Raw genomic sequence first — 27,672 nt, 5'->3', positions numbered from 1 at the left:
ACATGTATGCAAAAGTGTAACTGCACCAAGAGATGATATATTGGTGTCTGCGAAATTGACATATATGGAATGTAAAATAAATGGAGTAATAAATGCAGGAATGAATTACAATTCATGGAGATTAGCTCATTTATGTTGTACAGAGAATAGGTTTTGATTACAATATTATTGGTCGATGCCCCAAGATCAACACAGAAGGAGAGCTTACCATCTTTTTTACTTTGTTACAGTGATTGGAGATGGCCATTCTGCAGCCTACACCTCTTCAGTAATGTTTTATTGATCTTATCTTCTAGAATGTCTTGTAATTATTTCCTTCTCCTATTGGAAACACCTCTAAGGTTATGTTTTACTGGAATGTTATTTTTGTTATAACCCAGACAATCTAATTAGGCAATACTTTGGGAAAAGTTTTAACAATGTGTTGACATAAATCTTCCCTGGATTTAGGAAGAACTTGCTCTCGTACACATCAATTTAAAATGATTCCAATCTTCACAGATCCTTCCTCCAAAGCACATCGGCATTTCTAGCTACAAGCACCTTCTACCAAGCAGAACTCCTTTGACAAAATACATTGGCCCTCATTACAACCTCTGCGGTCTTCCCAGAAGCCCGCCGAGGCTGCGGGCGCCAGAATACCGACATTGCTGGCGGGATGTCTGGCCTCCTATTTCGACTTTTCCGCTCGGCCATTGCAGCCGGCTCGTAATTGAGCCAGCGGCAATGCTGATGTGCAGCAGGTGCAGTAGCAATGCGCGATGGGTCTATGCCTGGGGGCCCCTGCACTGCCCATGCCACGTGCAGGGGCCCCCAGAGGCACCCGAGTCCCCTTACTGCCAAGGGAGTCGAAATCTCCAGGGCAGCACTGCCCTGGCGGATTACGGCTGCCGGGACCGCCATGGCGGTATACCGGCAACGCCACGGTCAAAATGTGGAGGCTATTACCGCCAGCCTGTTGGCGGTAAGAACGCCACTATAGCAGGGTTATAATGAGGGCCAATGTTCTATTTCATTGCAATCAAGTGAAACTTTTCTAATGTCTGTTGCTTGCATCCATGGCCGGACTGGCCAGTGGGGCAAGCGGGCAATCACCTGAGAGGCCGGAGACCAAGGAGGCTGGTTTTGTCACACTGAGGACAGGTACAGCCTCCAGGAGTGATGGTGCAAGTTACATGACCGTGGCAGCAACTTGAAAGAGTTGCTTGCTTTCTTTTGATTTTTCAGAGCTGGTTTTAGCCTGTATTAGCACATCTGCACATGTGCACTAATAACAGCTTTAAGTTTCCAAACCAGCCCTGCTTGCAACTATTTAATCAAATCACCAAGTACCTGGTCAAAATAAACTTTGGAAATGATGGTGTAAAGAGAACTACACACAAGCTAAATCTCCAAATTTTCAAAAATAACCATAACCTCCTATTAGGATTCAATTTGAAAACCGGGCCTGAATCCTGCCTGGGTAACAGCCAGCAAATAGTTTTTAACCATAATCCCCAAATCTTTGTTTATTGTGTGTATGATGCACAGGAATTAACCAAAATCATCATCATCCCACACACTGCTCATACTCCTCACACCTAACACCACATCCTTGAAGGGCATCTTTAGATGACACATTGCCAGTGCACTACATCATGTGTGACACAAGCTCTAGCTAGAGTAAGGCAGTTTTCAGGGGTGTTCTTGCATACATACTGGCTATCTTAATCAAGTATTGCTTTAACAATAAGGAACTAGAAGACAGTTGTGACAGATGTGTAAGGATCCCTGATTGTATTTTTTTTAATGTTTTATAGTAAAGCATCAGCAAAACACATAGAAATGTGCCCAGTTAGTCAGTGTCTGTGCACACTCACAGGCGGCCATCATGGTATGGTGTCAAATCTGTATAAAGATGGCCGCACGCTGATGGTGCAGAAGGCACATGAGGGGGGGATGGGTTCTATAGGGGGCAGCAGCCTCTAGGTGGGGGGTGGATTAAAGGGGACAATTAAGAATGAAGATTGGAGAGGCGGGGGAGCAAAAAGAGGGAGGAAGAGGAGAACAACCAGCCCCTCATAAGCTTTGCAGAGGTTCCCTTGGTCAATGCTTGTTGGCTGCCAGTATGGGTTTTGCCAATACTTTTTCACTGGAACAGATTGACTTTGCCAATGCTTGTTGGCTGCCAGTAATGGTGTTGTCAATGGTTGTTGACTGCAGTATTGACTTTGTCAGTGCTTGCAAGAGAGAGGCACGCACATTGGTAAGGACAATGCCTCTACACAGCTGTTCCCCTTCTGCATGTTTCCTAGGGTAGGACTAGGTCTCTGTAAAGTGTTCCACTGATTGTCAGAGCTGTGTCTGTGGTAAATCAGCAGCACTAAAACTTTGTGAATGTGGAATCTACCTTTAGCTTTGGCTAACAACAGTGTACTTACCTTAGTGACCTCAAAACAGAATGAAGCATGAGACAAAACCAGTAAAAAAAAAATGGATTTACTTACTTTTATCTGATCATCAACCTGAGCAGTGCTTAATTTGTGCTTGTTGTTTCCGGTGCAGAGCCCTGGTGTAGGAAAGTACCATCTTGCCTGGCATGTTACCCCCATTTTTCACTGTATATATGTTGTTTTAGTTGTATGTGTCACTGGGACCCTGGTAACCCAGGGCCCCAGTGCTCATAAGTGTGCCTGAATGTGTTACCTGGGTAGTGACTAACTGTCTCACTGAGGCTCTGCTAACCAGAACCTCAGTGGTTATGCTCTCTCATTTCTTTCCAAATTGTCACTGACAGGCTAGTGACCATTTTTACCAATTTACATTGGCTTACTGGAACACCCTTATAATTCCCTAGTATATGGTACTGAGGTACCCAGGGTATTGGGGTTCCAGGAGATCCCTATGGGCTGCAGCATTTCTTTTGCCACCCATAGGGAGCTCTGACAATTCTTACACAGGCCTGCCACTGCAGCCTGAGTGAAATAACGTCCACGTTATTTCACAGCCATTTTACACTGCACTTAAGTAACTTATAAGTCACCTATATGTCTAACCTTTACCTGGTAAAGGTTAGGTGCCAAGTTACTTAGTGTGAGGGCACCCTGGCACTAGCCCAGGTGCCCCCACATTGTTCAGAGCCAATTCACTGAACTTTGTGAGTGCGGGGACACCATTACACGCGTGCACTACATATAGGTCACTACCTATATGTAGCTTCACAATGGTAACTCCGAATATGGCCATGTAACATGTCTATGATCATGGAATTGCCCCCTCTATGCCATCCTGGCATAGTTGGCACAATCCCATGATCCCAGTGGTCTGTAGCACAGACCCTGGTACTGCCAAACTGCCCTTCCTGGGGTTTCACTGCAGCTGCTGCTGCTGCCAACCCCTCAGACAGGCATCTGCCCTCCTGGGGTCCAGCCAGGCCTGGCCCAGGATGGCAGAACAAAGAACTTCCTCTGAGAGAGGGTGTGACACCCTCTCCCTTTGGAAAATGGTGTGAAGGCAGGGGAGGAGTAGCCTCCCCCAGCCTCTGGAAATGCTTTCTTGGGCACAGATGTGCCCAATTCTGCATAAGCCAGTCTACACCGGTTCAGGGACCCCTTAGCCCCTGCTCTGGCGCGAAACTGGACAAAGGAAAGGGGAGTGACCACTCCCCTGACCTGCACCTCCCCTGGGAGGTGTCCAGAGCTCCTCCAGTGTGCTCCAGACCTCTGCCATCTTGGAAACAGAGGTGCTGCTGGCACACTGGACTGCTCTGAGTGGACAGTGCCACCAGGTGATGTCAGAGACTCCTGCTGATAGGCTCCTTCAGGTGTTAGTAGCCTATCCTCTCTCCTAAGTAGCCAAACCCTCTTTTCTGGCTATTCGTTATCTAAAGTTTCCCCAGAGACAGAGACCCTAAGTCTCTGTCTCTGGGGAAACTTTAGATAACGAATGCAAGAGCTCATCCGAGTTCCTCTGCATCTCTCTCTTCACCTTCTGATAAGGAATCGACTGCTGACCGCGCTGGAAGCCTGCAAACCTGCACCATAGTAGCAAAGACGACTACTGCAACTCTGTAACGCTGATCCTGCCGCCTTCTCGACTGTGGGGGTAGCCTGCCTCCTCTCTGCACCAGAAGCTCCGAAGAAATCTCCCGTGGGTCGACGGAATCTTCCCCCTGCAACCGCAGGCACCAAAAAGCTGCATTACCGGTCCCTTGGGTCTCCTCTCAGCACGACGAGCGAGGCCCCTCGAATCCAGCCACTCTGTCCAAGTGACCCCCACAGTCCAGTGACTATTCAGCCCAAGTTTGGTGGAGGTAAGTCCTTGCCTCACCTCGCTGGGCTGCATTGCTGGGAACCGCGACTTTGCAGCTACTCCAGCCCCTGTGCACTTCCGGCAGAAATCCTTTGTGCACAGCCAAGCCTGGGTCCACGGCACTCTAACCTGCATTGCACGACTTTCTAAGTTGGTCTCCGGCGACGTAGGACTCCTTTGTGCAACTTCGGCGAGCACTGTTTCACGCATCCTTGTAGTGCCTGTTTCTGGCACTTGTCTGGGTGCTACCTGCTTCAGTGAGGGCTCTTTCTCTTGCTCGATGTCCCCTCTCTGTTCAGGTCCAACTTGCGACCTTCTGGTCCCTCCTGGGCCCCAGCAGCATCCAAAAACGCCAAATGCACGATTTGCAGCTAGCAAAGCTTGTTGGCGTTCTTTCGGCGGGAAAACACTTCTGCACGACTCTCCACGACAAGAGGGATCCGTCCACCAAAGGGGAAGTCTCTAGCCCTTTTCGTTCCTGCAGAAACCTCAGCTTCTTCTGTCCAGTAGAAGCTTCTTTGCTCCCGCAGCTGGCATTTCCTGGGCATCTGCCCATCTCCGACTTGCTTGTGACTTTTGGACTTGGTCCCCTTGTTCCACAGGTACCCTAGATTGGAAATCCACAGTTGTTGCATTGCTGGTTTGTGTCTTTCCTGCATTATTCCTCTAACACGACTACTTTGTCCTTAGGGGAACTTTAGTGCACTTTGCACTCACTTTTCAGGGTCTTGGGGAGGGTTATTTTTCTAACTCTCACTATTTTCTAATAGTCCCAGCGACCCTCTACAAGGTCACATAGGTTTGGGGTCCATTCGTGGTTCGCATTCCACTTTTGGAGTATATGGTTTGTGTTGCCCCTATCCCTATGTTTCCCCATTGCATCCCATTGTAACTATACATTGTTTGCACTGTTTTCTAAGACTATACTGCATATTTTTGCTATTGTGTATATATATCTTGTGTATATTTCCTATCCTCTCACTGAGGGTACACTCTAAGATACTTTGGCATATTGTCATAAAAATAAAGTACCTTTATTTTTAGTATAACTGTGTATTGTGTTTTCTTATGATATTGTGCATATGACACTAAGTGGTACTGTAGTAGCTTCACACGTCTCCTAGTTCAGCCTAAGCTGCTCTGCTAAGCTACCATTATCTATCAGCCTAAGCTGCTAGACACCCTATACACTAATAAGGGATAACTGGGCCTGGTGCAAGGTGCAAGTAACCCTTGGTACTCACTACAAGCCAGTCCAGCCTCCTACATTGGTTGTGCAGTGGTGGGATAAGTGCTTGAGACTACTTACCACTCTTGTCATTGTACTTTTCATAAGAGAAAAATATACAAAACAAGGTCAGTGTATATAAACATAGCCAAAAAGTTTTGCATTTCCTCTTTTCACTCTTTTCTAAGTGCTGAAAAGTACCTCTAAACTTTCAAAAAGTTCTTCAAAGTTTTTAAAGTTTTTTCTGTCTTTCCCAAAAAAAGTTCTGAAAACTTTTTTCTCTTTTTCTATCACTTTAACTCTCTCTAAAAAATGTCTGGCACAGGCCAAAGTGTTGATCTGTCCAAACTTGCATATGACAACCTTAGCTGGAAAAGAGCAAGGAGTCTCTGTATAGAGAGAGGTTTGAGTGTAGGGAAGAATCCTTCCTTGGAACTGTTACTTAACATGCTTAGAGAACAGGATAAGGCCATAGGTGCCTCATCTGTTGAAAAAGTACCTAATAGTTCTCAATCTGATTCAGGGACTCCCCCAGGAAAAGATTCAGGAAAGAAACTTCCTAGCCTGCCCATTACTAGACAATCTAGCATAGATGGTAATGATGATGAGCCACACAATATAAATAGTGTTGTCTCACACCATAGCAAAAGCATTTATTCTCACCATACTGGTAGTAATGTTTCTGTAAACCAAGCTGTTAGGGTGGCTTCTGTAAGGGACAGGTCTCCTTCTGTTCATTCCCATCATAGCTCTGTTTCTAGAAATGTCCCTCCCACCAACCCTGATGACAGAATGTTAGAGAGGGAACTCAATAAGTTGAGGGTGGAACAAACCAGACTGAAGCTTAAAAAGCAACAGCTGGATTTGGATAGACAGTCTTTTGAATTAGAGAAGGAAAGACAGAAGTTGGGTTTGGATACCCATGGTGGCAGCAGCAGTATTCCCCATAGTCATCCTGTAAATGAGCATGATTCCACGAATCTGCACAAGATAGTTCCCCCTTATAAGGAGGGGGATGACATTAACAAGTGGTTTGCTGCACTTGAGAGGGCCTGTGTTGTACAGGATGTCCCTCAAAGGCAGTGGGCTGCTATCCTATGGCTATCATTTAGTGGAAAAGGTAGGGATAGGCTCCTTACTGTGAAAGAAAATGATGCTAATAATTTCCAAGTTCTTAAGAATGCACTCCTGGATGGTTATGGCTTAACCACTGAACAGTACAGGATAAAGTTCAGAGAGACCAAAAAGGAGTCTTCACAAGACTGGGTTGATTTCATTGACCATTCAGTGAAGGCCTTGGAGGGGTGGTTACATGGCAGTAAAGTTACTGATTATGACATCCTGTATAACTTAATCCTGAGAGAGCATATTCTTAATAATTGTGTGTCTGATTTGTTGCACCAGTACTTGGTGGACTCTGATCTGACCTCTCCCCAAGAATTGGGAAAGAAGGCAGACAAATGGGTCAGAACAAGAGTGAACAGAAAAGTTCATACAGGGGGTGACAAAGATGGCAACAAAAAGAAGGATGGTAAGTCTTCTGACAAGGGTGGGGACAAATCTAAAAATGAGTCTTCATCAGGCCCACAAAAACACTCTGGTGGGGGTGGTGGGTCCAAATCCTCCTTTAATCAGAACAAGGAAAAGAAACCATGGTGCTATTTATGTAAAATAAAAGGCCATTGGACAACAGATCCCAGTTGTCCAAAGAAAGGCACCACAGCTCCTACCACTACAACGCCTACTGCTACACCTAGTGTCCCTACTAATAGCAGTGGTGGTGGGAGCAAACCTACTAATAGCCAATCCAAGGGAGTAGCTGGGCTCACTTTTGGTAATTTAGTTGGGGTTGGTCTGATTAGGGAGACCACAGAGGCTACTTTAGTCTCTGAAGGGGCTATTGATTTAGCCACTTTGGTTGTTTGCCCCCATAACTTGGAGAAGTACAAGCAACTAACCCTAATAAATGGTGTTGAGGTCCAGGCCTACAGGGACACAGGTGCCAGTGTCACAATGGTGATTGAGAAACTGGTGCACCCTGAACAACACATACTTGGACACCAGTACCAAGTAACCGATGCTCACAACATAACACAAAGCCACCCCATGGCTGTTGTAAATCTCAACTGGGGGGGGGTAACTGGTCCAAAGAAAGTTGTGGTAGCTTCAGATTTACCTGTAGACTGTCTATTAGGGAATGATTTGGAGACATCAGCTTGGTCAGATGTGGAGTTGGAGGTCCATGCAGCAATGCTGGGCATCCCAGGGCATATTTTTGCTTTGACAAGGGCTCAGGCCAAAAAGCAAAAAGGACAGGGAAGCTTGGATCCTGGAACAATGGACCAAGTGCTCCCTAAAGCTAGGGCTAGTAGAAGCAAACCACTTCCTACTATCCCTCCCTCTACAGTGGATTCTACTTCTGAGGAAGAAGAATTCCCTCCCTGTGCAGAACCTACACCAGAGGAGCTGGAAGCAGACACTGCTGAGCTTTTGGGTGAAGGGGGGCCTGCCAGAGAGGAGCTGAGTGTGGCACAGCAAACCTGTCCCACATTAGAGGGTCTCAGACAGCAAGCTGTCAAACAGGCTAATGGGGATGTCAGTGACTCTCACAGAGTTTACTGGGAGGACAACCTCTTGTACACTGAGCATAGGGATCCTAAACCTGGAGCTGCCAGGAGATTAGTGATTCCTCAGGAGTACAGAAAGTTCCTCCTAACACTGGCACATGACATTCCCTTAGCTGGGCATCTAGGACAAATGAAAACTTGGGACAGGCTTGTTCCCCTGTTTCATTGGCCTAGGATGTCTGAGGACACAAAATAATTTTGTAAGTCCTGTGAAACCTGTCAAGCCAGTGGCAAGACAGGTGGCACCCCAAAGGCACCCCTTATCCCACTGCCTGTGGTTGGGGTTCCCTTTGAAAGGGTAGGGGTTGACATAGTTGGCCCCCTTGACCCTCCTACTGCTTCAGGCAATAGGTTTATCTTAGTGGTAGTGGACCATGCCACAAGATATCCTGAAGCTATTCCTTTAAGGACCACTACAGCACCTGCAGTGGCAAAGGCCCTCCTGGGAATATTTTCCAGGGTGGGCTTCCCAAAGGAAATAGTATCAGACAGAGGAAGCAATTTCATGTCTGCATACTTAAAGGCCATGTGGAAGGAGTGTGGTGTAACGTACAAGTTCACAACACCCTATCATCCACAAACAAATGGACTGGTGGAGAGATTTAATAAAACTCTCAAAGGCATGATTATGGGTCTCCCTGAAAAACTCCGCAGGAGATGGGATATCCTTCTACCATGCCTCCTTTTTGCCTACAGGGAGGTACCCCAGAAAGGAGTGGGCTTCAGCCCCTTTGAACTTCTTTTTGGACACCCTGTTAGGGGTCCACTCACACTTGTAAAGGAGGGTTGGGAACAACCTTTAAAAGCTCCTAAGCAGGATATTGTGGATTATGTACTTGGCCTCAGATCAAGGATGGCTGAGTACATGAAAAAGGCCAGTAAAAACCTTCAGGCCAGCCAAGAGCTCCAGAAGCAATGGCATGATCAGAAGGCTGTTTTGGTTCAGTACCAACCAGGGCAGAAAGTGTGGGTCTTGGAGCCTGTGGCCCCAAGGGCACTCCAAGATAAATGGAGTGGACCCCACACAATTGTTGAAAAGAAGGGTGAAGTCACCTACTTGGTTGACTTAGGCACTGCCAGGAGTCCCCTTAGGGTGCTCCATGTCAACCGCCTGAAACCCTACTATGACAGGGCTGATCTCACCCTGCTCATGGCAACTGATGAGGGACAGGAAGAAGACAGTGATCCTCTACCTGATCTCTTCTCTTCCACAGAACAAGATGCTCTTGTGGAAGGTGTAGTTTTGGCTGATTGTCTTACTGCTGAGCAGAAAGATAATTGCATAAATCTCCTAGGACAATTTTCAGAACTCTTCTCCACTGTGCCAGGCACCACTTCTTGGTGTGAGCACACTATAGATACTGGAGACAGTTTACCTGTCAAAAGTAAGATCTATAGGCAGCCTGACCATGTCAGGGACTGCATAAAGCAAGAAGTTCAGAAAATGTTGGAACTAGGAGTGGTTGAGCACTCTGACAGTCCATGGGCTTCTCCTGTGGTACTGGTACCAAAACCCAATTCTAAAGATGGAAAGAAGGAAATGCGGTTTTGTGTAGACTATAGAGGTCTCAACTTGGTAACCAAAACTGATGCTCACCCTATACCCAGGGCAGATGAGCTCATAGATACACTGGCATCTGCCAAGTATCTAAGCACTTTTGATTTGACTGCAGGGTATTGGCAGATCAAATTGTCAGAAGATGCTAAACCTAAGACTGCATTTTCTACCATTGGAGGACATTACCAGTTTACTGTAATGCCTTTTGGTTTGAAAAATGCACCTGCCACTTTTCAGAGGTTGGTGAACACAGTCCTGCAAGGGCTGGAAGCTTTCAGTGCAGCATATTTGGACGATATAGCTGTCTCTAGCTCCAGCTGGGAAGATCACCTGGTCCACCTATGGAAAGTTTTGGAGGCTCTGCAAAAGGCAGGCCTCACTATCAAGGCTTCAAAGTGCCAGATAGGGCAGGGTAAGGTGGTTTATCTGGGACACCTTGTTGGTGGGGAACAGATTGCACCACTTCAGGGGAAAATCCAAACTATCATTGATTGGGTTCCCCCTACCACTCAGACTCAGGTGAGAGCCTTCCTAGGCCTCACTGGGTATTACAGGAGGTTCATTAAGAACTATGGCTCAATTGCAGCCCCTCTTAATGACCTCACATCCAAGAAAATGCCTAAAAAGGTATTATGGACAGCAAGCTGTCAGAAAGCTTTTGAGGAGCTGAAGCAGGCCATGTGCTCTGCACCTGTCCTGAAAAGCCCTTGTTACTCTAAAAAATTATATGTCCAAACTGATGCATCTGAATTAGGAGTAGGGGCAGTCCTATCACAACTTAATTCTGAGGGCCAGGATCAACCTGTTGCTTTTATTAGTAGAAGGTTGACCCCTAGAGAAAAGCGTTGGTCTGCCATTGAGAGGGAGGCCTTTGCTGTGGTCTGGGCTCTGAAGAAGTTGAGGCCATACCTGTTTGGCACTCACTTCATTGTTCAGACAGACCACAAACCTCTACTTTGGCTAAAACAAATGAAAGGTGAAAATCCTAAATTGTTGAGGTGGTCCATATCCCTACAGGGAATGGACTATACAGTGGAACATAGACCTGGGAGTACCCACTCCAATGCAGATGGACTCTCCAGATATTTCCACTTAGACAATGAAGACTCATCAGGTCATGGCTAGTCTTATTGTCCTTCGTTTGGGGGGGGGGGTTGTGTAGGAAAGTACCATCTTGCCTGGCATGTTACCCCCATTTTTCACTGTATATATGTTGTTTTAGTTGTATGTGTCACTGGGACCCTGGTAACCCAGGGCCCCAGTGCTCATAAGTGTGCCTGAATGTGTTACCTGGGTAGTGACTAACTGTCTCACTGAGGCTCTGCTAACCAGAACCTCAGTGGTTATGCTCTCTCATTTCTTTCCAAATTGTCACTGACAGGCTAGTGACCATTTTTACCAATTTACATTGGCTTACTGGAACACCCTTATAATTCCCTAGTATATGGTACTGAGGTACCCAGGGTATTGGGGTTCCAGGAGATCCCTATGGGCTGCAGCATTTCTTCTGCCACCCATAGGGAGCTCTGACAATTCTTACACAGGCCTGCCACTGCAGCCTGAGTGAAATAACGTCCACGTTATTTCACAGCCATTTTACACTGCACTTAAGTAACTTATAAGTCACCTATATGTCTAACCTTTACCTGGTAAAGGTTAGGTGCCAAGTTACTTAGTGTGAGGGCACCCTGGCACTAGCCCAGGTGCCCCCACATTGTTCAGAGCCAATTCCCTGAACTTTGTGAGTGCGGGGACACCATTACACGCGTGCACTACATATAGGTCACTACCTATATGTAGCTTCACAATGGTAACTCCGAATATGGCCATGTAACATGTCTATGATCATGGAATTGCCCCCTCTATGCCATCCTGGCATAGTTGGAACAATCCCATGATCCCAGTGGTCTGTAGCACAGACCCTGGTACTGCCAAACTGCCCTTCCTGGGGTTTCACTGCAGCTGCTGCTGCTGCCAACCCCTCAGACAGGCATCTGCCCTCCTGGGGTCCAGCCAGGCCTGGCCCAGGATGGCAGAACAAAGAACTTCCTCTGAGAGAGGGTGTGACACCCTCTCCCTTTGGAAAATGGTGTGAAGGCAGGGGAGGAGTAGCCTCCCCCAGCCTCTGGAAATGCTTTCTTGGGCACAGATGTGCCCAATTCTGCATAAGCCAGTCTACACCGGTTCAGGGACCCCTTAGCCCCTGCTCTGGTGCGAAACTGGACAAAGGAAAGGGGAGTGACCACTCCCCTGACCTGCACCTCCCCTGGGAGGTGTCCAGAGCTCCTCCAGTGTGCTCCAGACCTCTGCCATCTTGGAAACAGAGGTGCTGCTGGCACACTGGACTGCTCTGAGTGGCCAGTGCCACCAGGTGACGTCAGAGACTCCTGCTGATAGGCTCCTTCAGGTGTTAGTAGCCTATCCTCTCTCCTAAGTAGCCAAACCCTCTTTTCTGGCTATTTAGGGTCTCTGTCTCTGGGGAAACTTTAGATAACGAATGCAAGAGCTCATCCGAGTTCCTCTGCATCTCTCTCTTCACCTTCTGATAAGGAATCGACTGCTGACCGCGCTGGAAGTCTGCAAACCTGCAACATAGTAGCAAAGACGACTACTGCAACTCTAAAACGCTGATCCTGCCGCCTTCTCGACTGTTTTCCTGCTTGTGCATGCTGTGGGAGTAGCCAGCCTCCTCTCTGCACCAGAAGCTCCGAAGAAATCTCCCGTGGGTCGACGGAATCTTCCCCCTGCAACCGCAGGCACCAAAAAGCTGCATTACCGGTCCCTTGGGTCTCCTCTCAGCACGACGAGCGAGGTCCCTCGAATCCAGCGACTCTGTCCAAGTGACCCCCACAGTCCAGTGACTCTTCAGCCCAAGTTTGGTGGAGGTAAGTCCTTGCCTCACCTCGCTGGGCTGCATTGCTGGGAACCGCGACTTTGCCACTACTCCGGCCCCTGTGCACTTTTGGCGGAAATCCTTTGTGCACATCCAAGCCTGGGTCCACGGCACTCTAACCTGCTTTGCACGACTTTCTAAGTTGGTCTCCGGCGACGTGGGACTCCTTTGTGCAACTTCGGCAAGCACCGTTTCACGCATCCTCGTAGTGCCTGTTTCTGGCACTTCTCCGGGTGCTACCTGCTTTAGTGAGGGCTCTTTGTCTTGCTCGACGTCCCCTCTCTCTTCAGGTCCAATTTGCGACCTCCTGGTCATTCCTGGGCCCCAGCAGCTTCCAAAAACGCCAAACAAACGATTTGCAGCTAGCAAGGCTTGTTGGCGTTCTTTCAGCAAGAAAACACTTCTTCACAACTCTCCACGGCGAGAGGGATCCGTCCACCAAAGGGGAAGTCTCTAGCCCTCTTTGTTCCTGCAGAAACCTCAGCTTCTTCTGTCCAGTAGAAGCTTCTTTGCATCCGCAGCTGGCATTTCCTGGGCATCTGCCCATCTCCGACTTGCTTGTGACTTTTGGACTTGGTCCCCTTGTTCCACAGGTACCCTAGATTGGAAATCCACAGTTGTTGCATTGCTGGTTTGTGTCTTTCCTGCATTATTCCTCTAACACGACTACTTTGTCCTTAGGGGAACTTTAGTGCACTTTGCACTCACTTTTCAGGGTCTTGGGGAGGGTTATTTTTCTAACTCTCACTATTTTCTAATAGTCCCAGCGACCCTCTACAAGGTCACATAGGTTTGGGGTCCATTCGTGGTTCGCATTCCACTTTTGGAGTATATGGTTTGTGTTGCCCCTATCCCTATGTTTCCCCATTGCATCCTATTGTAACTATACATTGTTTGCACTGTTTTCTAAGACTATACTGCATATTTTTGCTATTGTGTATATATATCTTGTGTATATTTCCTATCCTCTCACTGAGGGTACACTCTAAGATACTTTGGCATATTGTCATAAAAATAAAGTACCTTTATTTTTAGTATAACTGTGTATTGTGTTTTCTTATGAAATTTTGGATAATGCACTAAGTGGTACTGTAGTAGCTTCACACGTCTCCTAGTTCAGCCTAAGCTGCTCTGCTAAGCTACCATTATCTATCAGCCTAAGCTGCTAGACACCCTATACACTAATAAGGGATAACTGGGCCTGGTGCAAGGTACAAGTACCCCTTGGTACTCACTACAAGCCAGTCCAGCCTCCTACACCTGGTACTTATTTTGGAGGGCCGGGGCTTAGTTTTCTGCATCAGACATTTGCTGCGAGCAAAAGACACATATGGGACAGACGGAGGAAGAGAAAAACAAAAAAGTGTTGAAAGGGAGAGAGCAGAAAGCTGCAGGAGTGATCCGAAGAGGCAGGGAGTGGCTGTGAATGGATTAAAGAGGCCCGAGATGGCTTCAGGATTATGCTGCCTCAGTATTCCGCGTTCATCCATTTAATTGCAGCAGCCGTGTGTTTCATAGGAGAGTTTTGGGCACCGGCACGTTGTTGTGCACAAATTAAGTACTGAACCTGAGGAACAGAAGTGAGCACCTGCTGACAAGTCTGCATTAATGTCATACCAGCATGTGTGTTACTATTGAGGGGTCATTTTATGAGGAGAAACTACATCTAATTTGGAGCCTGGCTTTTAAATTCAGTGAAAATGTGTTTTTAAAAGAGTTCATTTTATGGCCTCTTCAGCAGAAAAGGTGCTAATTTCTTATGAACCTTTAGTGATTCCTACAATGATAAAGCCCCCAACATGCTTCAGGCAGAAAACCCTATGTCAGTATCCTTCTCCCTAGTGCCAAGAAGCCCCAGAGTTGAGTCCACCTGTGACGTCAGTTCTTAGAGGTTCCAGGATGACTCCCTCCCAGTCTCTCTGAGTAAGGGATAAAAACTCTAAATCTGGACCCTGCCCTATCCTGTAGAGTCCTATTCCGTATGCTACTGAAAGCCCATCTTCTGGGCATCTAGAAGTCTACAGGTTTCTGAGTTCACATATGATGTCAGACATTATATAGGTCAGTTTCTTAGGATGGATTCTTCCCAGGCCCTGCTAGTAAGAGATCCCCAGCTGACCCCCCTATCTGCCCCACCTATACAGATCCCCCCTCCCCATCCTGTACAGTACCTCTCCCTGCACCTTGTGAGCAGTCACTCCTCTGACCCCTTGTTCTGTCTCCTCTCTTACAGTGACGTTATCCTCCCGAGTGCTGCTCGTGCTCTGTGCTCTCTGTGCACTTTTACTCCTGCTGGTGGTGATCTTGGCTGCATTGACTGGTAAGTCTCCTACTCTGATAAAGTGCATGAGGTCAGGAATTGCTCTTAGAGCCAGTGACAGAGGTCTTGAGTGCTGTCACACACATGTAGAGCCAGTGCAGAGGAGTCTGGGGATGTCACACACATGTAGAGCCAGTGCCTGAGGTCAAAGGTTCCTCTTAAAGTCAGAACCAGATGTGTCAGGTGCTGTCACAAGTACACACACCTAGAACCAGTGCCAGAGGTGTCTAGTGTTGTCACATGCAAACACATGTTGAGAAACAGTGCCAGAGGTGTATGGTGCTGTCACTTGTACACACACCTAGAACTAGTGCCAGAGGTGTCTAGTGCTGTCACATGTACACATACCTGAACCAGTGCCAGAGGTGTCTAGTGCTGTCAAATGTACACATACCCCTAGAACCAGTGCGAGATGTGGCTTGTGCTGTCACATGTACACACGCCTAGAACCAGTGCCAGAAGTGTATGTTGCTGTCACATGTAAACACACCTAAAACTGGTGTCAAAGTTGTCTAGTGCTGTCACATGTACACACTCCTAGAACCAGTGCCAGAGGTGTATGGTGCTGTCTCATGTACACACACCTAGAACCAGTACCAGAAGTATATGTTGCTGTCACATGTACACACACCTAGAACCAGTACCAGAAGTATATGTTGCTGTCACATGCACCCATGCCTAAAACCAGTGTCAAAGGTGTCTAGTGCTGTCAAATGTACACCCACTCCTAGAACCAGTGCGAGATGTGGCTAGTGCTGTCACATGTACACACACCTAGACACACCTAGAGCTAGTGCCAGATGGGGCTGGTGTCGTCACACACATGTAAAGCCAGGGCTGTAGATGTCAGGTGCTGTCACACACACATGTAGAGGCAGTGCGAGTGGTGTCAGGTGCTGTCACACACACACACAAGTAGAGTCAGTGCAAAAGACGTCATGTGCTGTCACACACACACACACACACACGTAGAGACAGTGCTGGAGGTGTCAAGTGCTGTCATACACATATATGGCCAGTGTCAATCCGGTGCAATAAGCCACATACGTAAAATCAATGTCAGAGGGGCAGGTGTGGTCACACACCCACACATGTAGAGCCGGTGCCAAAGGTGTCAGATGTGTCACACACACACAACAGACCAGTGCTAGAAGTGTCAGGTGTTGTCTCACACAGAAACAGCCAGTGTGAGAGGTTTCAGGCACAGTCTCACACGCACACACACACACACACACACAGTCAGTGCCAAAGGTGTCATGTGCTGTCACACAGGCACGTATGCATGCAAGTGTAGAGTCAGTGTCAGAGGTGTAAGATGCAGTCACTCACAAAGAAGAAGAGCCAGTGCCAGAGGTGTCAGGTGCTATCACACACACACACACATGTGTAAAACCAATGCCTGAGGGTCTCTCTCTCTCTCACACATGTATAATCAGTGTGAGAGATGTAGGTGCTGTCATACAGACAAAGACACACATGCAATGCCAGTGTGAGAGGTGCAAGTGCTGTCACACACACACAGTTAGAGATGGTGTCAGGTGCTGTTGCACGTGTATGTTTAGCCAGTGTTAGGTGCTGTCACATATGTATCTGGAGCTAGTGCCAGGTGCTGTCACACAAGTTTGTAGAACCAGTGTTAGGTGCTGTCACATATGTATCTGTAGCTAGTGCCAGGTGCTGTCACACATGTATGTAGAGCCAGGGGGTGTATGTGAGGTTTTGGGTGCCTCAGGCACATCTCACTTCTTCCACTCCTTCAGCAGCAGTCCCTCCCTCCTCAGGTATCAGGTGAGGTACAAGCTCCTATGTGTACCTGGTGTCAGGTGAGGTGTGCTTGGAGTGTGGCACTCTCACCTTTTTCTCCCTCCTTTAGCAGAGGCTAGAGCCTCTCATTAGGAAAGACAGCCCCTGTGTGTGCACTGTCTGTAGGGGGCACCACCCCCACCGTCTCCCCCTCATGGTTCTGTCCCACCACTTTGTGCCCACTGTAGGAAAGTACCATCTTGCCTGGCATGTTACCCCCATTTTTCACTGTATATATGTTGTTTTAGTTGTATGTGTCACTGGGACCCTGGTAACCCAGGGCCCCAGTGCTCATAAGTGTGCCTGAATGTGTTACCTGTGTAGTGACTAACTGTCTCACTGAGGCTCTGCTAATCAGAACCTCAGTGGTTATGCTCTCTCATTTCTTTCCAAATTGTCACTGACAGGCTAGTGACCATTTTTACCAATTTACATTGGCTTACTGGAACACCCTTATAATTCCCTAGTATATGGTACTGAGGTACCCAGGGTATTGGGGTTCCAGGAGATCCCTATGGGCTGCAGCATTTCTTTTGCCACCCATAGGGAGCTCTGACAATTCTTACACAGGCCTGCCACTGCAGCCTGAGTGAAATAACGTCCACGTTATTTCACAGCCATTTTACACTGCACTTAAGTAACTTATAAGTCACCTATATGTCTAACCTTTACCTGGTAAAGGTTAGGTGCAAAGTTACTTAGTGTGAGGGCACCCTGGCACTAGCCAAGGTGCCCCCACATTGTTCAGAGCCAATTCACTGAACTTTGTGAGTGCGGGGACACCATTACACGCGTGCACTACATATAGGTCACTACCTATATGTAGCTTCACCATGGTAACTCCGAATATGGCCATGTAACATGTCTATGATCATGGAATTGCCCCCTCTATGCCATCCTGGCATTGTTGGTACAATTCCATGATCCCAGTGGTCTGTAGCACAGACCCTGGTACTGCCAGACTGCCCTTCCTGGGGTTTCTCTGCAGCTGCTGCTGCTGCCAACCCCTCAGACAGGCAGCTGCCCTCCTGGGGTCCAGCCAGGCCTGGCCCAGGATGGCAGAACAAAGAACTTCCTCTGAGAGAGGGTGTGACACCCTCTCCCTTTGGAAAATGGTGTGAAGGCAGGGGAGGAGTAGCCTCCCCCAGCCTCTGGAAATGCTTTGTTGGGCACAGATGTGCCCAATTCTGCATAAGCCAGTCTACACCGGTTCAGGGACCCCTTAGCCCCTGCTCTGGCGCGAAACTGGACAAAGGAAAGGGGAGTGACCACTCCCCTGACCTGCACCTCCCCTGGGAGGTGTCCAGAGCTCCTCCAGTGTGCTCCAGACCTCTGCCATCTTGGAAACAGAGGTGCTGCTGGCACACTGGACTGCTCTGAGTGGCCAGTGCCACCAGGTGACGTCAGAGACTCCTTGTGATAGGCTCCTTCAGGTGTTAGTAGCCTTTCCTCTCTCCTAGGTAGCCAAACCCTCTTTTCTGGCTATTTAGGGTCTCTGTCTCTGGGGAAACTTCAGATAACGAATGCATGAGCTCAGCCGAGTTCCTCTGCATCTCCCTCTTCACCTTCTGATAAGGAATCGACCGCTGACCGCGCTGGAAGCCTGCAAACCTGCAACATAGTAGCAAAGACGACTACTGCAACTCTGTAACGCTGATCCTGCCGCCTTCTCGACTGTTTTCCTGCTTGTGCATGCTGTGGGGGTAGTCTGCCTCCTCTCTGCACCAGAAGCTCCGAAGAAATCTCCCGTGGGTCGACGGAATCTTCCCCCTGCAACCGCAGGCACCAAAAAGCTGCATCTCCGGTCCCTTGGGTCTCCTCTCAGCACGACGAGCGAGGTCCCTCGAATCCAGCGACACCGTCCAAGTGACCCCCACAGTCCAGTGACTCTTCAGCCCAAGTTTGGTGGAGGTAAGTCCTTGCCTCACCTCGCTGGGCTGCATTGCTGGGAACCGCGACTTTGCAAGCTACTCCGGCCCCTGTGCACTTCCGGCGGAAATCCTTCGTGCACAGCCAAGCCTGGGTCCACGGCACTCTAACCTGCATTGCACGACTTTCTAAGTTGGTCTCCGGCGACGTGGGACTCCTTTGTGCAACTTCGGCGAGCACCATTTCACGCATCCTCGTAGTGCCTGTTTCTGGCACTTCTCCGGGAGCTACCTGCTTCAGTGAGGGCTCTTTGTCTTGCTCGACGTCCCCTCTCTCTGCAGGTCCAATTTGCGACCTCCTGGTCCCTCCTGGGCCCCAGCAGCGTCCAAAAACGCCAAACGCACGATTTGCGTGTAGCAAGGCTTGTTGGCGTCCATCCGGCGGGAAAACACTTCTGCACGACTCTCCAAGGCGTGGGGGATCCATCCTCCAAAGGTGAAGTCTCTACCCTTGTCGTTCCTGCAGTATTCACAGTTCTTCAGCCTAGTAAGAGCTTCTTTGCACCAACCGCTGGCATTTCTTGGGCATCTGCCCATCTCCGAGCTGCTTGTGACTTTTGGACTTGGTCCCCTTGTTCCACAGGTACCCTCAGACAGGAATCCATCGTTGTTGCATTGCTGATTTGTGTTTTCCTTGCATTCTCCCTCTAACACGACTATTTTGTCCTTAGGGGAACTTTAGTGCATTTTGCACTCACTTTTCAGGGTCTTGGGGAGGGTTATTTTTCTAACTCTCACTATTTTCTAATAGTCCCAGCGACCCTCTACAAGGTCACATAGGTTTGGGGTCCATTCGTGGTTCGCATTCCACTTCTGGAGTATATGGTTTGTGTTGCCCCTATCCCTATGTTTCCCCATTGCATCCTATTGTAACTATACATTATTTGCACTGTTTTCTAAGACTATACTGCATATTTTTGCTATTGTGTATATATATCTTGTGTATATTTCCTATCCTCTCACTGAGGGTACACTCTAAGATACTTTGGCATATTGTCATAAAAATAAAGTACCTTTATTTTTAGTATAACTGTGTATTGTGTTTTCTTATGATATTGTGCATATGACACTAAGTGGTACTGTAGTAGCTTCACACGTCTCCTAGTTCAGCCTGAGCTGCTTTGCTAAGCTACCATTATCTATCAGTGTAGGAAGTTGGCTCTGTATGTGCTATTTCAAAGTGAGGAATAGCATGCACAGAGTCCAAGGGTTCCCCTTAGAGGTAAAATAGTGGTAAAAATAGATAATACTAATGCTCTATTTTGTGGTAGTGTGGTCGAGCAGTAGGCTTATCCAAGGAGTAGTGTTAAGCACTTGTTGTACGTACACATAGACAATAAATGAGGTACACACACTCAGAGACAAATCCAGCCAATAGGTTTTTATATAGAAAAATATATTTTCTTAGTTTATTTTAAGAACCACAGGTTCAAATTCTACATGTAATATCTCACTCGAAAGGTATTGCAGGTAAGTACTTTAGGAACTTCAAATCATCAAAATTGCATGTATACTTTTCAAGTTATTCACAAATAGCTGTTTTAAAAGTGGACACAGTGCAATTTTCACAGTTCCTAGGGGAGGTAAGTATTTGTTAGGTTAACCAGGTAAGTAAGACACTTACAGGGCTTAGTTCTTGGTCCAAGGTAGCCCACCGTTGGGGGTTCAGAGCAACCCCAAAGTCACCACACCAGCAGCTCAGGGCCGGTCAGGTGCAGAGTTCAAAGTGGTGCCCAAAACACATAGGCTAGAATGGAGAGAAGGGGGTGCCCCGGTTCCGGTCTGCTTGCAGGTAAGTACCCGCGTCTTCGGAGGGCAGACCAGGGGGGTTTTGTAGGGCACCGGGGGGGACACAAGTCCACACAGAAATTTCACCCTCAGCGGCGCGGGGGCGGCCGGGTGCAGTGTAGAAACAAGCGTCGGGTTCGCAATGTTAGTCTATGAGGGATCTCGGGATCTCTTCAGCGCTGCAGGCAGGCAAGGGGGGGATTCCTCGGGGAAACCTCCACTTGGGCAAGGGAGAGGGACTCCTGGGGGTCACTTCTCCAGTGAAAGTCCGGTCCTTCAGGTCCTGGGGGCTGCGGGTGCAGGGTCTCTCCCGGGCGTCGGGACTTTAGGTTCAAAGAGTCGCGGTCAGGGGAAGCCTCGGGTTTCCCTCTGCAGGCGGCGCTGTGGGGGCTCAGGGGGGACAGGTTTTGGTACTCACAGTCGGAGAGTAGTCCGGGGGTCCCTCCTGAGGTGTTGGATCGCCACCAGCCGAGTCGGGGTCGCCGGGTGCAGTGTTGCAAGTCTCACGCTTCTTGCGGGGAGCTTGCAGGGATCTTTAAAGTTGCTGGAAACAAAGTTGCAGCTTTTCTTGGAGCAGGTCCGCTGTCCTCGGGAGTTTCTTGTCTTTTCGAAGCAGGGGCAGTCCTCAGAGGATGTCGAGGTCGCTGGTCCCTTCGGAAGGCGTCGCTGGAGCAGGATCTTTGGAAGGCAGGAGACAGGCCGGTGAGTTTCTGGAGCCAAGGCAGTTGTCGTCTTCTGGTCTTCCGCTGCAGGGGTTTTCAGCTGGGCAGTCCTTCTTCTTGTTGCAGGAATCTAACTTTCTAGGGTTCAGGGTAGCCCTTAAATACTAAATTTAAGGGCGTGTTTAGGTCTGGGGGGTTAGTAGCCAATGGCTACTAGCCCTGAGGGTGGGTACACCCTCTTTGTGCCTCCTCCCAAGGGGAGGGGGTCACAATCCTAACCCTATTGGGGGAATCCTCCATCTGCAAGATGGAGGATTTCTAAAAGTTAGAGTCACTTCAGCTCAGGACACCTTAGGGGCTGTCCTGACTGGCCAGTGACTCCTCCTTGTTGCTTTCTTTGTTCCCTCCAGCCTTGCCGCCAAAAGTGGGGGCCGTGGCCGGAGGGGGCGGGCAACTCCACTAAGCTGGAGTGCCCTGCTGGGCTGTGACAAAGGGGTGAGCCTTTGAGGCTCACCGCCAGGTGTTACAGTTCCTGCCTGGGGGAGGTGTTAGCATCTCCACCCAGTGCAGGCTTTGTTACTGGCCTCCGAGTGACAAAGGCACTCTCCCCATGGGGCCAGCAACATGTCTCTGGTGTGGCAGGCTGCTGGAACTAGTCAGCCTACACAGACAGTCGGTTAAGTTTCAGGGGGCACCTCTAAGGTGCCCTCTGTGGTGTATTTTACAATAAAATGTACACTGGCATCAGTGTGCATTTATTGTGCTGAGAAGTTTGATACCAAACTTCCCAGTTTTCAGTGTAGCCATTATGGTGCTGTGGAGTTCGTGTTTGACAGACTCCCAGACCATATACTCTTATGGCTACCCTGCACTTACAATGTCTAAGGTTTTGTTTAGACACTGTAGGGGTACCATGCTCATGCACTGGTACCCTCACCTATGGTATAGTGCACCCTGCCTTAGGGCTGTAAGGCCTGCTAGAGGGGTGTCTTACCTATACTGCATAGGCAGTGAGAGGCTGGCATGGCACCCTGAGGGGAGTGCCATGTCGACTTACTCATTTTGTTCTCACTAGCACACACAGGCTTGTAAGCAGTGGGTCTGTGCTGAGTGAGGGGTCTCTAGGGTGGCATAAGACATGCTGCAGCCCTTAGAGACCTTCCTTGGCATCAGGGCCCTTGGTACTAGAAGTACCAGTTACAAGGGACTTATCTGAATGCCAGGGTGTGCCAATTGTGGATACAATGGTACATTTTAGGTGAAGGAACACTGGTGCTGGGGCCTGGTTAGCAGGGTCCCAGCACTCTTCTCAGTCAAGTCAGCATCAGTATCAGGCAAAAAGTGGGGGGTAACTGCAACAGGGAGCCATTTCTTTACACAAGCCCCCCCCAGCCCACAGGCCAGGAGACTCAGCCCAAGCTGGGAGAGTCTTCCTAGTCTGTCAGGCGAGGAAGAGTAGGAGAAATAGGCTGGTTAGTTGCAGGGCCTACTCTGCCTTACATCCTTCTGTTCAGGTCATTCCCTTTGGGGAACTGACCTACTTCCACAGTGATAGGACCTAGTCTGAATTGCCTCTTGTCTGCCTCTTCAATGTCTCCACCCATTCTTTCTATTTTGGTCTTAGAGGTATCCACCTCTGCTAACCTTATCTTGGCCAGGGTTACCCCTAGCTTACCCAGAGAGGTTACCCAGAGCTGGAGTAACCCCACCATGACCAATAGGGTCAGGGGGCCTAACTTGCTATTTGGCATGGGGTCAGACCACCATGCTAAGGATAGTGCAGCCATAAAGGCTAACACCCAGCAGAGGCCACTGACAGTTGTCAGTGCCCAGAACCACACCTTTAGCTCTTCACCTAAAAGGGAAGGGGCTAAGTTACAGGCCTCTTTGGGTTCAGGTTGCCTGTCTGCTGTATTAGAGTGGGGGGTTACCACATCTTGTAGTAAACACCCTTCTTCCACTCTTTCTTCTGTTAGCTGAGGAGCCACCCACTCAGGTTTAACAGTTGCCTGACTAGCCAGGACTTCTTGTGGGTCAGGTTGGACTTTATCAGGGCCATTTTTGGAGTTCTCCCCTACTGGAGCAGAATCTCCTTGGCTTGCTGTAACCTTGGCTAAAGGTTGTCCACCCTTCCTACTCTGTTTTCTTTTCTTCTTCTTCTGGGGCCTGCTTGCATTTACTGCAGAGGCAGGACTTCCAGAATCCTTGGGAGAGGACTGGCACTGGACCAGTTTCTCTCTTGGGCTCTGACTAACCTCTGGGTAGCCATTTCCAAGGAGACAATCAAGGGGGAGGTCTGCACTGACTACTACCCTTCTCCAGCTAAGAGTGCCACCCACTTCTATGGGTACTAAAGCCACAGGCCTCTTAGTGACCCTGTCTAGGCTAACTCTTACCCTGGCAGTCTCACCTGGGATGTACTGGTTTGAGAGCACCAGCCTGTCATGCACAATAGTGTGACTGGCACAAGTGTCTCTCAGGGCAGTGGTTGGGATTCCATTCACCAGTAGGTGGTGGAAGTGTCTACTTCCCTCTGGAATCTCCAACTCACCTGTTGGGCCCTGTTTCCAGTTGAAGGCTATGAAGACCTCCTCATCTGAGGAGTCATCTCCCATGGCTACACTGGTTACCCCTGGAATTTTGTTCTGGGGTTTGTTTTTGGGACAAGAAGTGTCCTTGGTGTGGTGCCCAGACTGTTTACAGTTGTGGCACCATGCCTTAGTGGCATCCCAGTTCTTACCCTGGTACCCACCTTTGTTTTGGGTTGTGTCTTGGGGCCCACCCACCTGTTCTGGTTTTTGGGGGCCTACAGAGGACTCTTTTTCTTTGTTTCTAGTGTCACCCACTTTCTCCTGGGGAGTTTTTGTAACCCCTTTCTTTTGGTCACCCCCAGTGGAAGTTTTGGTTACCCTAGTCTTGACCCAGTGGTCTGCCTTCTTTCCCAATTCTTGGGGAGAAATTGGACCTAGGTCTACCAGATACTGATGCAACTTTTCATTGAAGCAGTTACTTAAAATGTGTTCTTTCATAAACAAATTATAAAGCCCAACATAGTCACACACTTCATTTCCAGTTAACCAACCATCTAGTGTTTTTACTGAGTAGTCTACAAAATCAACCCAGGTCTGGCTCGAGGATTTTTGAGCCCCCCTGAATCTAATTCTATACTCCTCAGTGGAGAATCCAAAGCCCTCAATCAGGGTACCCTTCATGAGGTCATAAGATTCTGCATCTTTTCCAGAGAGTGTGAGGAGTCTATCCCTACACTTTCCTGTGAACATTTCCCAAAGGAGAGCACCCCAGTGAGATTTGTTCACTTTTCTGGTTACACAAGCCCTCTCAAAAGCTGTGAACCATTTGGTGATGTCATCACCATCTTCATATTTAGTTACAATCCCTTTAGGGATTTTCAACATGTCAGGAGAATCTCTGACCCTATTTATGTTGCTGCCACCATTGATGGGTCCTAGGCCCATCTCTTGTCTTTCCCTTTCTATGGCTAGGATCTGTTTTTCCAAAGCCAATCTTTTGGCCATCCTGGCTAACTGGATGTCCTCTTCACTGGAGTTACCTTCAGTGATTTCAGAGAGGCTGGACCCTCCTGTGAGGGAGCCAGCATTTCTGACTACTATTTTTGGAGTCAGGGCTTGAGAAGCCCTGCTCTCCCTAAGTAGGACTGGAGGGGGGGAATTTCCCTCCAAGTCACTATCTTCATCCTCTGAGTTGCCATCCTCAGAGGGGTTGACCTTTGCAAACTCTGCCAACAGCTCCTGGAGCTGTAGTTTGGAAGGTCTGGGGCCCATTGTTATTTTCTTTATTTTACAGAGTGACCTTAGCTCCCTCATCTTAAGATGGAGGTAAGGTGTGGTGTCGAGTTCCACCACATTCACATCTGTACTAGACATTATGCTTCTAAAAGTTGGAATACTTTTTAAGAAACTAAAACTGGTTCTAGAATCTAATTCAAACTTTTAACAAACTTTTAAACTCTAAAAGAAATGCTAAACAGGATCTAACACAAGGCCCTAGCAGGTCTTTTAAGAATTTAGAAAACTTTCAAATTGCAAAAATCAATTTCTAATGACAATTTTGGAATTTGTCGTGTGATCAGGTATTGGCTGAGTAGTCCAGCAAATGCAAAGTCTTGTACCCCACCGCTGATCCACCAATGTAGGAAGTTGGCTCTGTATGTGCTATTTCAAAGTGAGGAATAGCATGCACAGAGTCCAAGGGTTCCCCTTAGAGGTAAAATAGTGGTAAAAATAGATAATACTAATGCTCTATTTTGTGGTAGTGTGGTCGAGCAGTAGGCTTATCCAAGGAGTAGTGTTAAGCACTTGTTGTACGTACACATAGACAATAAATGAGGTACACACACTCAGAGACAAATCCAGCCAATAGGTTTTTATATAGAAAAATATATTTTCTTAGTTTATTTTAAGAACCACAGGTTCAAATTCTACATGTAATATCTCACTCGAAAGGTATTGCAGGTAAGTACTTTAGGAACTTCAAATCATCAAAATTGCATGTATACTTTTCAAGTTATTCACAAATAGCTGTTTTAAAAGTGGACACAGTGCAATTTTCACAGTTCCTAGGGGAGGTAAGTATTTGTTAGGTTAACCAGGTAAGTAAGACACTTACAGGGCTTAGTTCTTGGTCCAAGGTAGCCCACCGTTGGGGGTTCAGAGCAACCCCAAAGTCACCACACCAGCAGCTCAGGGCCGGTCAGGTGCAGAGTTCAAAGTGGTGCCCAAAACACATAGGCTAGAATGGAGAGAAGGGGGTGCCCCGGTTCCGGTCTGCTTGCAGGTAAGTACCCGCGTCTTCGGAGGGCAGACCAGGGGGGTTTTGTAGGGCACCGGGGGGGACACAAGTCCACACAGAAATTTCACCCTCAGCGGCGCGGGGGCGGCCGGGTGCAGTGTAGAAACAAGCGTCGGGTTCGCAATGTTAGTCTATGAGGGATCTCGGGATCTCTTCAGCGCTGCAGGCAGGCAAGGGGGGGATTCCTCGGGGAAACCTCCACTTGGGCAAGGGAGAGGGACTCCTGGGGGTCACTTCTCCAGTGAAAGTCCGGTCCTTCAGGTCCTGGGGGCTGCGGGTGCAGGGTCTCTCCCGGGCGTCGGGACTTTAGGTTCAAAGAGTCGCGGTCAGGGGAAGCCTCGGGTTTCCCTCTGCAGGCGGCGCTGTGGGGGCTCAGGGGGGACAGGTTTTGGTACTCACAGTCGGAGAGTAGTCCGGGGGTCCCTCCTGAGGTGTTGGATCGCCACCAGCCGAGTCGGGGTCGCCGGGTGCAGTGTTGCAAGTCTCACGCTTCTTGCGGGGAGCTTGCAGGGATCTTTAAAGTTGCTGGAAACAAAGTTGCAGCTTTTCTTGGAGCAGGTCCGCTGTCCTCGGGAGTTTCTTGTCTTTTCGAAGCAGGGGCAGTCCTCAGAGGATGTCGAGGTCGCTGGTCCCTTCGGAAGGCGTCGCTGGAGCAGGATCTTTGGAAGGCAGGAGACAGGCCGGTGAGTTTCTGGAGCCAAGGCAGTTGTCGTCTTCTGGTCTTCCGCTGCAGGGGTTTTCAGCTGGGCAGTCCTTCTTCTTGTTGCAGGAATCTAACTTTCTAGGGTTCAGGGTAGCCCTTAAATACTAAATTTAAGGGCGTGTTTAGGTCTGGGGGGTTAGTAGCCAATGGCTACTAGCCCTGAGGGTGGGTACACCCTCTTTGTGCCTCCTCCCAAGGGGAGGGGGTCACAATCCTAACCCTATTGGGGGAATCCTCCATCTGCAAGATGGAGGATTTCTAAAAGTTAGAGTCACTTCAGCTCAGGACACCTTAGGGGCTGTCCTGACTGGCCAGTGACTCCTCCTTGTTGCTTTCTTTGTTCCCTCCAGCCTTGCCGCCAAAAGTGGGGGCCGTGGCCGGAGGGGGCGGGCAACTCCACTAAGCTGGAGTGCCCTGCTGGGCTGTGACAAAGGGGTGAGCCTTTGAGGCTCACCGCCAGGTGTTACAGTTCCTGCCTGGGGGAGGTGTTAGCATCTCCACCCAGTGCAGGCTTTGTTACTGGCCTCCGAGTGACAAAGGCACTCTCCCCATGGGGCCAGCAACATGTCTCTGGTGTGGCAGGCTGCTGGAACTAGTCAGCCTACACAGACAGTCGGTTAAGTTTCAGGGGGCACCTCTAAGGTGCCCTCTGTGGTGTATTTTACAATAAAATGTACACTGGCATCAGTGTGCATTTATTGTGCTGAGAAGTTTGATACCAAACTTCCCAGTTTTCAGTGTAGCCATTATGGTGCTGTGGAGTTCGTGTTTGACAGACTCCCAGACCATATACTCTTATGGCTACCCTGCACTTACAATGTCTAAGGTTTTGTTTAGACACTGTAGGGGTACCATGCTCATGCACTGGTACCCTCACCTATGGTATAGTGCACCCTGCCTTAGGGCTGTAAGGCCTGCTAGAGGGGTGTCTTACCTATACTGCATAGGCAGTGAGAGGCTGGCATGGCACCCTGAGGGGAGTGCCATGTCGACTTACTCATTTTGTTCTCACTAGCACACACAGGCTTGTAAGCAGTGGGTC

At 48.7% G+C, this 27,672-nt stretch overlaps 1 protein-coding gene across 1 annotated transcript in view; it reads left to right on the top strand.

Annotated features, from left to right (window-relative positions):
• The first annotated feature begins 1,058 nt into the window (after nt 1-1,058).
• The window catches only part of LOC138279093 (C-type lectin domain family 2 member L-like), a 75,056-nt gene continuing 48,442 nt past the window's right edge, over nt 1,059-27,672 (top strand). The window contains exons 1-2 of the mRNA XM_069219372.1: nt 1,059-1,143; nt 14,830-14,916. Of these exons, the coding sequence (XP_069075473.1) occupies nt 1,059-1,143; nt 14,830-14,916 (172 nt within the window). The remainder of the gene's footprint in view (nt 1,144-14,829; nt 14,917-27,672) is intronic.

The sequence above is a fragment of the Pleurodeles waltl genome, chromosome 2_2 (assembly GCF_031143425.1).
Source record: "Pleurodeles waltl isolate 20211129_DDA chromosome 2_2, aPleWal1.hap1.20221129, whole genome shotgun sequence".
Lineage (NCBI taxonomy): Eukaryota > Metazoa > Chordata > Amphibia > Caudata > Salamandridae > Pleurodeles > Pleurodeles waltl.
Note: the sequence above shows the minus strand (reverse complement) of the source record. Positions and strands in the feature narration are given on the sequence as shown.